Genomic DNA, 13,921 nt, shown 5'->3' on the forward strand with positions numbered 1-13,921 from the left:
TCGGATGATGTGGAGTCTGTGTGGGTGGAATTGAAGAACCGCAAAGGCAAAAAAACCATAGTGGGAGTTATGTACAGACCTCCTAACAGTGGTCAGGACCAGGGGCGCAACATGTACTGGGAAATAGAGAAGGCATGTCAGAAAGGCAAGGTCACAGTGATCATGGAAGACTTCAATATGCAGGTGGACTGGGTAAATAATGTTGCCAGAAGATCCAAAGAAAGGGAATTCATGGAATGCTTACAGGATGGCTTTTTGGAACAGCTTGTCATGGAGCCCACAAGGGAGCAGGCTATTCTGGACCTAGTGCTATGTAATGAACCAGACTTTATAAAAAAATCTTAAAGTAAGGGAACACTTAGGAAGCAGCGATCATAATATGGTAGAGTTCAGTCTGCAGTTTGAAAGAGAGAAGGCAAAATCGGATGTAATGGTGTTACAGTTAAATAAAGGTAATTATGAGGGCATGAGAGAGGAACTGACGAAAATAGACTGGAAGTAGAGCCTAGCGGAGAAGACAGTAGAGCAAAAATGGCAGGAGTTTGTGGGTATAATTGAGTACACTGTACAGAGGTTCATCCCCAAGAAGAGAAAGATTATCCGGGGAGGGATAAGACAGCCATGGCTGACAAAGGAAGTCAGGAAATGTATTAAAGAAAAAGAGAGAGCCTATAAAGTGGCCAAGAGCACTGGGAAATCAGAAGATTAGGAAGGCTACAAAAACAAACAGAGGATAACAAAGACAGAAATAAGAAAGGAGAGGATCAACTATGAAGGTAGGCTAGCCAGTAATATTAGAAATGATAGTAAAAGTTTCTTTCAATACATAAGAAGCAAACGACAGGCAAGAGTAGACATTAGGCCACTTCAAACTGATGCTGGAAGCCTAGTGATGTGAGATAAGGAAATAGCAGGAGAACTTAATAAGTACTTTGCGTCAGTCTTCACAGTGGAAGACATGAGTAATATCCCAACAATTAAAGGGAGTCAGGGGGCTGAGTTGAGTATGGTTGCCATTACAAAAGAGAAAAAGTGCTAGAAAAGCTGAAAGGTCTTAAAATTGATAAATCTCCTGGCCCTGATGGGTTACATCCTAGAGTTCCGAGGGAGGCGGCTGAGGAAATAGCGGAGGCGTTGGTTGAGATCTTTCAAAAGTCACTGGAGTCAGGGAAAGTCCCGGATGATTGGCAGATCGCTGTTGTAACCCCTTGTTCAAGAAAGGTGGAAAATTATAGGCCAATTAGCCTAACCTCGGTTGTTGGTAAAATTCTAGAATCCATCATTAAGGATGAGGTTTCTAAATTCTTGGAAGAGCAGGGTCGGATTTGAACAAGTCAACATGGATTTAGTAAGGGGAGGTCGTGCCTGACAAATCTGTTGGAGTTCTTTGAAGAGGTGACAAGTAGGTTAGACCGGGGAAACCCAATGGACGTGGTCTACCTAGACTTCCAAAAGGCCTTTGATAAGGTGCCACACGGGAGGCTGCTGAGCAAGGTGAGGGCCCATGGTGTTCGAGGTGAGCTACTGGTATGGATTGAGGATTGGCTGTCTGACAGAAGGCAGAGAGTTGGGATAAAAGGTTCTTTTTCGGAATGGCAGCCGGTGACAAGCGGTGTCCCACAGGGTTCAGTGTTGGGGCCGCAGCTGTTCACATTATATATTAATGAACTGGATGAAGGGACTGGGGGCATTCTTGCAATGTTTGCTGATGATACAAAGTTAGGTGGACAGGCGGTAGTACTGAGGAAGTGGGGAGGCTGCAGAAGGATCTAGACAGTTTGGAGGAGTGGTCCAGGAAATGGCTAATGGAATTCAATGTGAGCCAATGCGAGGTCTTGCACTTTGGAAAAAAGAATTGAAGCATGGATTACTTTCTAAACGGTGAGAAAATTCGCAAAGCCAAAGTACAGAGGGATCTGGGAGTGCTAGTTGAGGATTCTCTAAAGATAAACATGCAGGTTGAGTCTGTGATTAAGAAAGCAAATGCAATGTTGTCAATTATCTCAAGAGGGTTGGAATATAAAAGCACTGTTGTGCTACTGAGACTTTATAAAGCTCTGGTTAGGCCCCATTTGGACTACTGTGTCCAGTTTTGGTCCCCACACCTCAGGAAGGACATACTGGCACTGGAGCGTGTCCAGCGTTGATTCACACGGATGATCCCTGGAATGACAGGTCTAACATACGAGGAATGGCTGAGGATCCTGGGATTGTATTCATTGGAGTTTAGAAGATTAAGGGGAGATCTAATAGAAACTTACAAGATAATACATGGCTTGGAGAGGGTGGACGCTAGGAAATTGTTTCTGTTAGGCGAGGAGACTAGGACCCATGGACAGAGCCTTAGAATTAGAGGGGGTAAATTCAGAACAGAAATGCAGAGACATTTCTTCAGCCAGAGTGTGGTGGGCCTGTGGAATTCATTGCCACAGAGTGCAGTGGAGGCTGGGACGCTAAATGTCTTCAAGGCAGAAATTGATAAATTCTTGATGTCACAAGGAATTAAGGGCTACGGGGAGAATGCGGGTAGGTGGAGTTGAAATGCCCATCAGCCATGATTGAATGGCGGAGTGGACTCGATGGGCCGAATGGCCTTACTTCCACTCATATGTCTTATGGAATGAGAGAGAATCAGCCTGGACCTGCTTCGGTGTGTCCAGCAGCCTTTCTTTCACGACTGAAAAAAAAAACAAACCAGAGAAAAGCTGAGCTGGGAGAATTAGCCACACTCCTTTCATTGTACAAGTTTTTTAAAAAAAATTGAAAGCCTTCTGCCTGAGGCAGTATCTGTTGGCTATTGTCAAATTGGCCCTAAAACCCATCAACTCACAGGCTCTGAGTCTGTGTCACTTATGACCTCTCTAAATGAAAACCAAGGACTGCATAACCTTGTTAAAGGAGTTTCGTCACAACTCCCCCTTTAAAAAAACCCCATCAATATTCAAAGATGGCTTCACTTTAAAACTCCTTAAAATTGTTAGTACTCTAAAACACATATACATTACATTGACTAAATGTGCAAACATGCACAACTACATTCATTTCAATCTGTTGTACTCCTGCCACTGAACACCTCCATTTCTCATTTGAGTCATCAAATTACCCTGCCACATGCACAATTGAATGTCTGTAACAACAAGCTCCATCTAAACAGTCTGCCATTTTAACCTTTAAAACTCTCCACAAACTTCAGTGGGTTATGATCAGTGTTTATGATTCTCTCAGATACATAATCTCAGAAATGTTGTAATGCCACCACCAAGCTCAAAGTCTCCTTCTCAACCAGCAAATATTTCTGATGAATGTACAGCTTCCTGGAGAAATATTCGAAAGGTCTTTCTATCCTCCTATAGTCTTCTTGCAAGAGCACAGTGTGGACACTCATCACTTCCATTGACAGTCACCTTGAATGGCTAATAACGGGGCAGTGGTTAACACATCTTTCAGGCTGTCAAAAGTCTTCTAACAGACCATTATCCACTTAAAACTCTTGCCTTTCTTTAGCAATTCAGTGTAATTGCAGACAAAATAATGAGCATATGAAAACACCAAGGTCCAATTTGTAGCATTTAACCCGTCCAGTCCGTAAGTTAATTACTAAATCATGAAGATCACCCTAGTTTGTCAAAGAGCTAAAATATAAATCGGAAGCATCCCACATTAACAAAAAAAAACTACCTCAAGACATAAACAGTTTTGGGACAACCAAAAATAAACATTTCGCTGAAAGCTTTTACCATACAGCCCTGTCCAGTTTAAACACGGAAACATCAACAAAACCTTTCCCTCATCTTTCCAGACATTAATTTGCGACGAAAATATGTAAATGATAAAGCTTTGCGCTTCCTCCACTATTTTTAAAAGTCCGGCTGAGAAGAACAGACCAAGCAAGGCCATCAAGTCGACGGCGTCCGAGATCCTCGAGACTCACGGTACCTCAAGACCGACGGCATAAAGGGAATCTGACTGAGATGAATCATGTTTTTATTGCGTTACATAAAAGAAGGCGAAGATAACCCAAAACAACCTTTGCCGGAGACAATCTCCGTCCTATCGTAGAACCGGACTCTCACATGCTTCATTGCCGCCTCACACTGCCCTTTCCCGACGGCGACCAACATTATATCGCGATAGGATGAGTCAGGTGGGTCGAGTTGGGGTGGGCTACGAAGGTGAAGGCGGGGCTGATAACTGCACGTGACGGCCTGTGGAGAAGGAATCGAGAGACGATTGCAGGGAAACACTAGCGTGGGGGCGTGGCTTGTGGTTCAGCGGGTTGGCGTCAGGACGGCACACTCCTTCCGGCGTGGCTTCACTCCATCCGGCTGTTACTGGGTTACGCCGGCTCGCGGGGCAGCGGTTGAGGCCTGTGCAATAACTCGTAATTTTAAATCAGAACCAAAGGGAAACACTGAGGGGTCGGAAGGAAGGAAATATTGTAGGTAAAGACCAAACGGCTTGTTAAAATGGCGGAGGGAGCCGAACGAGCTGATGGCAGGATTGTGAAAATGGAGATGGATTATAGCTCCACGGTAGACCAGCAGCTGCCGGAGTGCCAGAAGATGGCTCAAGTAAGTAAAATGTATTTCTCATAGTCACTGAGTCATGCGGTTCCACTGATCAGACTCAGCTAGGTCCTTGCACGGAGTAGGCCTCGTTCATCGGTGTAACTGAAGAAACAATTAGATTTGAACGGTTTGCGCAGTTTTTCTTTGGTCGATGCACGAAGGTACGGAAAGCCTAGAAGCAGCTTATTTTAAAAATTTACATCGGTGTACTGTTGTGAGATGTTGTTGAAGTCGATATTGAGACGAGCATTTAGTACGTGTGAGTGCTTTGTGACTCTTTACCCCATCATGCAGCAGTGTATATAAAAACAACTTCTAATTATATCGTCACATTCTGGGGTTTCTATCAAATCTTGAGTATGCCATATCTGACGGAAATATATTTGGGCTCCAGTTGAAATGTTAGATCTCAAAAATACATGAAGTGACTTATTTATTCCTCTAATCCATAAAGATTAACGATTTCCTGAATTCTCGGGGTTTTATTCGACATGTTTGAAGTTTTTTTACATCCATGATGTTTTACAGTTTGAAATATGAAAAATCTCTGAGCAAGATTTTAAAATTAACAGTTGTAGTTAATCTGGGTATGTTGAGAAAGATGTTTTGACAAAACTGTTTGTCTTGTACTCATCAAGACAATTTGCAAGAATCCCATTTCGAGGGGATAACCAACACTTAGAACCATTACATGCTTGCAAAACTTGTAACTGTCTACTGACTGTACACGTGATTCTGCATTTGGACATGATTTTCTGGATAATTGTGATTGTGTGAATTCAGTCAGGATTGCAATATGCCACGTGTGTATTGGAAGCGATGCATTTGAATACAATCTGTTTCACTGCAGATGAAAGGAACATGAATATACTTTGTGCATGGTCAAATCAATAGAGTAGCTGTTAGCCTTTTGCTGGTCCATTTCCCCAGACAATGCATGAGTCAGTTTGCCTGACAGTTAATTGTTGATCCTCATCAACTGATGCATTCTCCCTGGTAATACCTCCACCAATCAGAATGCTCTTGTCAACCAATCACCATGGTCTTCTGATGTTGGTTTCTCCTTAAATTGGTAGGCAGAAATGGGTACTGTAGATGCTGGAGATTAGAGGAGAAAGTGAGGTCTGCAGACTCTGGAGATCAAAGCTGAAACTTTATTGCTGGAACAGCACAGCAGGTCAGGCAGCATCTAGGGAACAGAAGATTCGACGTTTCGGGCACATGCCCTTCTTCAGGAATGAGCAGAGAGTGTTCAGCAGGAGAAGATAAAAGGTAGGGAGGAGGGACTTGGAGGAGGGGCGTTGGAAATTGATAGGTGGAAAGAGGTCAAGGTGAGGGTGATAGGTCGGAGTAGGGTGGAGGCGGAGAGGTCAAGAAGAAGACTGCAGGTCAGGAAGGCGGTGCCGGGCTGGAGGGATTCGGCTGAGACAAGGTGGGGGGAGGGGGGATGAAGAACTTCAGAATGTGGCTGAAGAGCTTCTGTTCGGCTGAGACAAGGTGGGGGGAGGGGGGATGAAGAACTTCGAAGTTCCCCAGATGCTGCCTGACCTGCTGTGCTGTTCCAGCAATAAAGTTTCATGCTGGAGATTAGAGTCAAGATTAGAATGGTGCCGGAAAAACACAGTAGGTCAGGCAGCATCCAAGGAGCAGGAAGAAAATCGACTTTTTTTTCCCCTGCACTTTGAATGTCCTTAAATTGTCTTTTTTTCCAACAGTATAATGAAAGTATTATGTTCTACAAATGGTTTGGACTGTTAACTTGAATATAAATCATTTCTGTCGATGGTTACCCTCCATGCAAATAACTCATGTCATATTTATCCATTCTTTTACGATATCCTGTCATGCCCCACTTCATTCAATGATCTGTCCAATTTAGGTTTTACTGATTAAAATTTTAAAAATGACAGACATATATTGAAATATTTACAGAGGAAGAAGGAGAAAATTAATTTTAATGTTGCATGCTATATACCTACTTGAGTTAGTAGGGATTCCTGCTCAATGTGACAAAATTGGTGTGAAATGAAACTTGATCTTTTTCAAAGTCTTTGGAAGCTGATATCAGGGACAAGCTGTACTGTGTACCAGTCTGATTCTTCTGCACTGATAATAGGTTTATGTGGTGTTTGAATTATGCTGTGGCATGATAATTGTGTGAGTTAAAACATATGAGGTATCCAGTATGTCAGATTAATATTTCATTTTTTATCTCTTAAGTATGACATGAAACAAGGTGTTAATTTTAAAGATTATAAACTGAGATGTAACGTCATAATTAGGTGCACTTGATTTCTGAACCTTGAGCCTGCAAATTTATCATTGCAAGTCTAACTAAACAGCAGGTGGTTTTAATTGACATCGAGTCATAGCGTCGTACAGCATGGAAATAGTGCCTTTGGTCCAACGTATTCATGCCGACCAGATATCCTAAATTAATCAAGTCCCATTTGTCAGCATTTGGTTCAAATCCTTCCAAAACCCTTCGTCTTCACATACCTATTCAGGTGCCTTTTAAATGTTATAATTTTACCAGCCTCCTCCACTTCCTCTGGCAGGTCATTCCATGCACACACCACCCTCTGTGTGAAAATGTTGCCCCATAGGTCCGTTTGAATCTTTTCCCCTCTCACTTTAAACTTATTCTCTCTAGTTTTGGTCTCCCCTACCCAGGCGAAAAAGACTTTGACTATTCACTCTATACATGCCCCTCATGATTTTCTCAGTCTCTATAAGGTTATTTGAAGCCTTCAATGCTCCAGGGAAAATAGACCCAGCTTATTCAGCCTTTTCCTGCAGCTCAACCCTCCAACCCTGGCAACATCCTTGTAAATCTTTTCTGAACCCTTTCAAGTTTCATAATGTCTTCCCTACAGCAAGGAGACCAAAATTGAATGCAGTATTCCAAAAATGCCCAAACCAAGGTCCTGTACAGCTGCAACATGATCTCCCAACTCCAATACTCTGATACACTTGCTTCTATTGGTCAGTGCACCAACACTTTTTCACTACCCTGTCTATCTGCATCTCCACATTCAAGGAATTATGAACTTGTACCCCAAGGTCTCTTTGTTCGGCAACACGCCCCAGGATCCTACCATTACGTATACAGTCTCTGCCCTGATTTGCTTTACCAAATGTAACACCTTACATTTATCTAAATAAAACTCCACCTGCCACTCCTCCACCCATCGTCCATCTGATCAAGATGCCATTGGACTCTGAGGTAACCTTCTTCGCTGTCCACTGCGCCACCAATTTTGATGTCCTCTGCAAGCTTACTAACCATTCGTCCTATATTCGCATCAAAATAATTTATACAAATAACAAAAAGTAGTGCACCCAGCACTGATTCTTGAGTCAAACCAGTGGTTACAATTTGAAAAACAACCCTCAACAATCACCCCTGTGTCTTCTACCTGCAAGCTAATTTTGTATCCAGATGATTAGCTTTCCACATGATCTAACCTTGCTAACTATTTGACCATGCAGAACCTTGTCGAACACCTTGTCTATGTGGACTTCAGCAATGTGCATCGCTCTGCTTTCATCAATCATCTTTGTCATTTCAAAAAGCTCAATCAAGCAACTGAGACACGATTTCACATGCACAAAGCCACATTGATCATCTCTAATCTGTCCTTACCTCTCCAGATATAAGTAAATCCTGTCCCTCAGAATCCCTTCCTTAAAACTTACCCACCACTAATTTCAGGCTCATTGGTGTATAGTTCCCTGACTTTTCCTTATCACCTTCCTTAAACAATGACACCACATTAGCCACCTCCAGTCTTCAGGCACCTCACCTAGGGCTGTTGAAATACATATTTTTGCAAAGGGCCTAGCAATCACTTCCTTAGCTTCCCATAAAATTCTGTGATACGCCTGATCTCTTCCCAGGGGTTTATCTGCCTTCTTGTGTTCGAAGACATCTACCACTAGCACTTCTGTAATGTGGACACTTTTCAAAGTACAATATCATTATTTCTTCCCCAAGTTCTCTAGGTTCCATATACTTCGCCGCATAAGTACTGATGCGAAAACTCATTTAGTGTCTCACCCATTTCCTGTAGTTTCTGGCAATGAAAAGAAAATTGCAGTTATATTGCTTCCAATGTTTTGTGGGAGATTCCACACTAGTGTCACCATCTTTTTTCCATTAAAGTGTACTCCCTGTCTCTCATTTTTAAAGTAATAAACTTGTTAGTTGTATTTAGAATGTACTATCAGTCCTGAAACACAGTGAGTACTTCGTTTTTGGCTTATATCTGTAGTGAGTTTAAAAATTTATATCTTCTGATTGTATTCCTAACTTGCGTCCATAGTTCGGTGCACTGATGTCTACACCGCTGAACCCAGACGCCAATTTGAAGACACCTTTTCCTACTGCCCCTTCGACCATGACCATAACCTCACCTCCCATCACCAACCTCATCACCTCAGGGGATCTCCCACCCACACCTTCACCTCATAGTTTGGGAACCCCGCACCACCCGGTTATACCTCTTGCCCAAGATCCACAAGCCAGACCACTCTGGCTGACCCAACGTCTCAGCCTGCTCCTGCCCCAATGAATTCATCTCCACATACCTTGATACTATCCTATGCCCCAGTCCAGGAACTCCCCACGTACGTTAGGGACACCAACCACGCCCTCCACCTGCTCCATGATTTTCGCTTCCCCGGTCCCCAACGCCTTTCCAGCGCTTTTCCAGCAACACATTTTCAGCTCTGGTCCTCACCTTTAATAATTTCTCCTTCGAATTCTCCCATTTCCTCCAGACAAAAGGAGTAGCCATTGGCACTGACATGAGCCCCAGCTATGCCTGTCTCTTTGTTGGCTAGGTGGAACAGTCTTATCTTCCACAGTTACACTGGCAGCACTCCCCACCTTTTCCTCCGCTACATTGATGACTGCATCGCCACTACCTCATGTTCCGATAAGGAGATTGCATCAACTTCACCAACACATTCCACCCTGATCTTAAATTCACCTGGACCATCTCAGATACCTCCCTCTCCTTCCTGGACCCCTCCATTTCCATCAATGGTGACTGACTCAGCACTGATATTTTCTACAAATCCACCGACTCCCACAGCTATCTGGATTACACCTCCTCCCACTCTGCCTCCTGCAAAAATGCTACCCCTTATTCCCAATTCCTCTGCCTCTGTCAGATCTCTCCCAGGAGGACCAGTTTCACCACAGAACACACCAGATGGTGGTCTCCTTTAAAGACTGTAATTTCCCCGCCCATGTGGTTGATGATGCACTCCATCGCATCTCATCCACTTCCCGCACTTCAGCCGTTGAACCCCACTCCCCGAACCGCAACAAGGACAGAACCCTCCCCCTTCCTCACCTTCCACCCCGCCAACCTCCGTATATGTCGCATGACTCTCTGCCATTTCTGCCACCTACAAATGGACCCCACCACCTGTGATATATTTCCCTCCCCACCCCAATCTGCATTCCGTAAAGACCTTTCCCTCCATAATTACCTTGTCAGGTCCACGCTCCCCTCTTGCCATCGCAGGAATTGTAAAACTTGCAACCACACTTCCCCCTCACCTCCATCCACCCCAAAGGAACCTTCAACATCCATCAAGGTTTCACCTGGACTTGCACATGTCATTTACTGTATTTGTTGCTCCTGATGTGGTATCCTCTACATTGGCGAGACAGGATGCCTAACCACTGTGCCACCATGGGCGGCACAGTGGCACAGTGGTTAGCACTGCTGCCTCACAGCGCCAGAGACCCGGGTTCAATTTCCGACTCGGGCAACTGACTGTGGAGTTTGCACATTCTCCCTGTGTTTGCGTGGGTTTCCTCCGGGTGCTCCGGTTTCCTCCCACAGTCCAAAGATGTGCAGGTCAGGTGAATTGGCCATGCTAAATTGCCCATAGTGTTAGGTAAAAGGGGTAAATGTAGGGGAATGGGTGGGTTACCCTTCGGTGGGTGGGTGTGGACTTGTTGGGCCGAAGGGCCTGTTTCCACACTGTCAGTAATCTAATAATCTAATAAACACTTCAGAGATCATCTCCGGGACACCCGCAACAACCCACCCCACCACCCTGTGGCCGAACACATCAACTCCCCCTTCCACTTCGAGGACATGCAGGTCCTGGGCCTCCTCCATTGCCACTCCCTTATCACCTGACGCCTGGAGGAAGAATGCCTCATCTTTTGCCTCGGGACCCTCTAACCCCATGAATGTGAATTTCACGAGTTTCCTCATTTCCATTCTTCCCTCTCCCCCCCACCCCACCCCACACCAAAATCCCAGTTCCAACCTTCCAGCTCACACTGCCCTCATGACCTGCTCCACCTGTCCATCTTCCTTCACACCTATCCGCTCCACCCTCCCCTCCAACCTATCACCATTACCCCCACCTCCATTCGCCTATTGTGCGCTCAGCTACCTTCCCCACTCCCCTCCCATTTATCTCTGCACCTCCGAGACTCCCAGCCTCATTCCTGATGAAGGGCTATTGCCTGATTTTCCTGTTGTCCTTTTCCAGCACCACACTCTTGACTCTAATCTCCAGCATCTGCTCACTTTCGTCTTGCACCCATAACTGACAAGTATGTCCCAATTTCTAAATTTACCCAACCCAATCACCAGTTAAGTTGACCTTTGCGACCAACCAAATTATAGCGCTTCAGAAAATTTTCAAATATTAGAGCTATGTTTTAAGTTTATGTTAACTGTTAGAAATCAATGGATCATCCTGTTTGATTTAACAATGTTTTACAGCTGGTATTGAGAGGCATTGGCATAAAATAGAGTTCCTGATACCTTTGAGTTTTCTGTCGTTGGAGTATATTTCTCTTAATTTGACATTGCTTAGTTTTAATGAATTTTATAATGATTCACATTTGCTTTTAACTTAAAATGAATAACTGGCCTGGTCAATCTGATTGACCTATGCTATGCAACAGCATCTTAGTAAAATGGCAAACTTAATTTGCTGATGCATTTAAATCTGCATTGTGGGTCAATCACTTTTAAAACTGAAATTAAATTAAGTGATTAATTGTGATAGGGGAACTCTCTAGTCAGAGGGACAAACAGGTGTGGCCAGCAGTGAAAAAATGGAATGGTGTGTTGCCTCCCAGCTGCCAGGATCAAGGATATCTGGGACGGTGCAGAATGTTCTCAAGGGGGAGAAGTACCAGCAAGAGGTCATTGTACACATTGGAACTAACGACATAGGAAGGGATGAGATTCTGAAAGGAGAATATAGAGAGTTAGGCAAGATTTTGAAAAGGAGGTCCTTGGGGGTTGTAATATCTGGATTACTCCCGGTGCTAAGAGCTAGTCAGGGTATGAAAAAGGATAGAGCAGATGAATGTGTGCCTGAGGAGCTGGTGCAGGGGATAAGGCTTCTCATTTTTTTTGGATCATGGGAATCCCTTTTGGGGTAGAAGTGACCTGTACATGAAGGACGGATTGCACCTGAGTTGGAAGGGGACTAATATACTGGCAGGGAGATTTGCTAGAGCTGCTCGGGAGGATTTAAACTAGTAAGATGGATGGGGTGGGGAGGGGGAGAACCCAGGGAGATACTGAGGAAGGAGATCAATCGGAGACTGGTACAGTTGGGATGAGCCACGCTCTCTAGTATTCTTATATACAGATGAGGAAGGACACCACAACACATCCACCCTCGGACAAGCCAAACAGAGACACGCAGGAGACTTCCTTGGAGCATGGCACTCCAACCGGAACTCTATCAACAAACACATTGACTTGGATCCCATTTACCATTCTCTCTTCCCCCCCCCCCGAGAAAAAACAACCGGAAATGTCATCACCAAGGGCAATGACTTCACCAACCCAAGGAAACCTAAACACATATATACAAACCGGGCCATACCACCAGTGTTTCATCCAGAGGCTCACTGATGATATTATGTGGTCTGGTGACAAAACGTCTGAAAACAAACCTTCAAGCTCAGCAAGCTAACCTACATCCAGAACCTCAACTTGAGCTACAAATTTTCGCAAAACTCACTTTCCAAGCATAATCTGGGACTGTCATTGTGTTAAGAATTTAGATGGAGAGGAATTTGTGTGTACAAGAAAATTTTCTGATTCAGTATGTGGATGTGCCTACTAGAGAAGGTGCAAAACTTGATCTACTCTTGGGAAATAAAGCAGGGCAGGTGACTGAGGTGTCAGTGGGGGAGCATTTTGGGGCCATGCGACCATAATTCTATTAGTTTTAAAATATTGATGGAAAAGGATAGACCAGATCTAAGGTTGAAGTTCTAAATTGGAGGAAGGCTAATTTTGACGATATTATGCAAGAATTTTCAAAAGTTGATTGGGGGCAGATGTTGGCAGGTAAAGGGACGGCTGGAAAATGGGAAGCCTTCACAAATGATATAACGATACTTCTGTATCTTCCTATTCAGGTGAAAGGAAATGCTGGTAGATGTAGGGAAAGCTGGATGACTAGAGAAATTGAGGTTTTGCTTAAGAAAAAGAAGGAATTATATGTTAGGTATGGACAGAAGAGATAGAGTGAATGCCCAGAGTATAAAGGCAGTAGAAGTATACTTAAGAGGGAAATCAGGAGGGCAAAAAGGGGACACAAGATAGCTTTGGCAAATAGAATTAAGGAGAATCCAAAGGGTATGTACACATACATTAAAGACGAAATGGTAACTAGGGAGAGAATAGGGCCCCTCAAAGATCAGCAGGTCAGGCAGCATCCTGAAGAAGGGCTTATGCCCGAAACGTCGATTCTCCTGCTCCTTGGATGCTGCCTGACCTGCTGTGCTTTTCCAGCAACACATTTTTCAGCTCTGATCTCCAGCATCTGCAGTCCTCACTTTCTGCCCTCAAAGATCAGCCAGGCAGCCTATGTGGTGAGCTGCAGGAGATGGGGGAGATACAAAATGAGTATTTTGCGTCAGTGTTCACTGTGGAGAAAACCGTGGCAGATATAGAATGTAGAGAAATAGATGGTGACATCTTGAAAAATGTCCATATTACAGAAGACGAAGTGCTGGATGTCTTGAAATGCATAAAAGTGGATAAATCTTCAAACCTGATCAGGTGTACCCGAAAACTCTGTGGGAAGCTAGGGATGTGATTGTCGGGACCCTTGCTGGGATACTTGCATCATCGATAGTTGCAGGTGAGGTGCCGGAAGACTGGAGGTTGGCTAACATCGTGCCACTATTTTAGAAAGATGGTATGGAAAAGCTAGGGAACTAAAGACTGGTGAGCCTGACCTTGGTGGTGGGCAAGTTGTTGGAGGTAATGGTGTACATGTATTTGGAAAGGCAAGGACTGATTATGGATAGTCAACATGGCTTTGTGCATGGGAAATCGTAT

At 44.2% G+C, this 13,921-nt stretch overlaps 2 protein-coding genes across 2 annotated transcripts in view; one reads left to right on the forward strand and one right to left on the reverse strand.

Moving 5' to 3' along the window:
- The window catches only part of LOC122562276 (cytoplasmic phosphatidylinositol transfer protein 1-like), a 291,671-nt gene extending 287,597 nt beyond the window's left edge, over positions 1-4,074 (reverse strand). Inside the window, exon 1 of the mRNA XM_088000734.1 lies at positions 4,028-4,074. The gene's annotated coding sequence lies outside the window, so the exon portion shown is untranslated. The remainder of the gene's footprint in view (positions 1-4,027) is intronic.
- Positions 4,075-4,371: 297 nt separating this feature from the next.
- Positions 4,372-13,921, forward strand: part of psmd12 (proteasome 26S subunit, non-ATPase 12) — a 38,548-nt gene continuing 28,998 nt past the window's right edge. Inside the window, exon 1 of the mRNA XM_043715060.2 lies at positions 4,372-4,571. Coding sequence (XP_043570995.1) covers positions 4,467-4,571 — 105 coding nt within the window. The 5' untranslated portion in view covers positions 4,372-4,466. The remainder of the gene's footprint in view (positions 4,572-13,921) is intronic.

Source organism: Chiloscyllium plagiosum, unplaced genomic scaffold, assembly GCF_037043375.1.
Source record: "Chiloscyllium plagiosum isolate Xiang-an unplaced genomic scaffold, Cpla_swu_hap1 HiC_scaffold_25, whole genome shotgun sequence".
Taxonomy (NCBI): Eukaryota; Metazoa; Chordata; class Chondrichthyes; order Orectolobiformes; family Hemiscylliidae; genus Chiloscyllium; species Chiloscyllium plagiosum.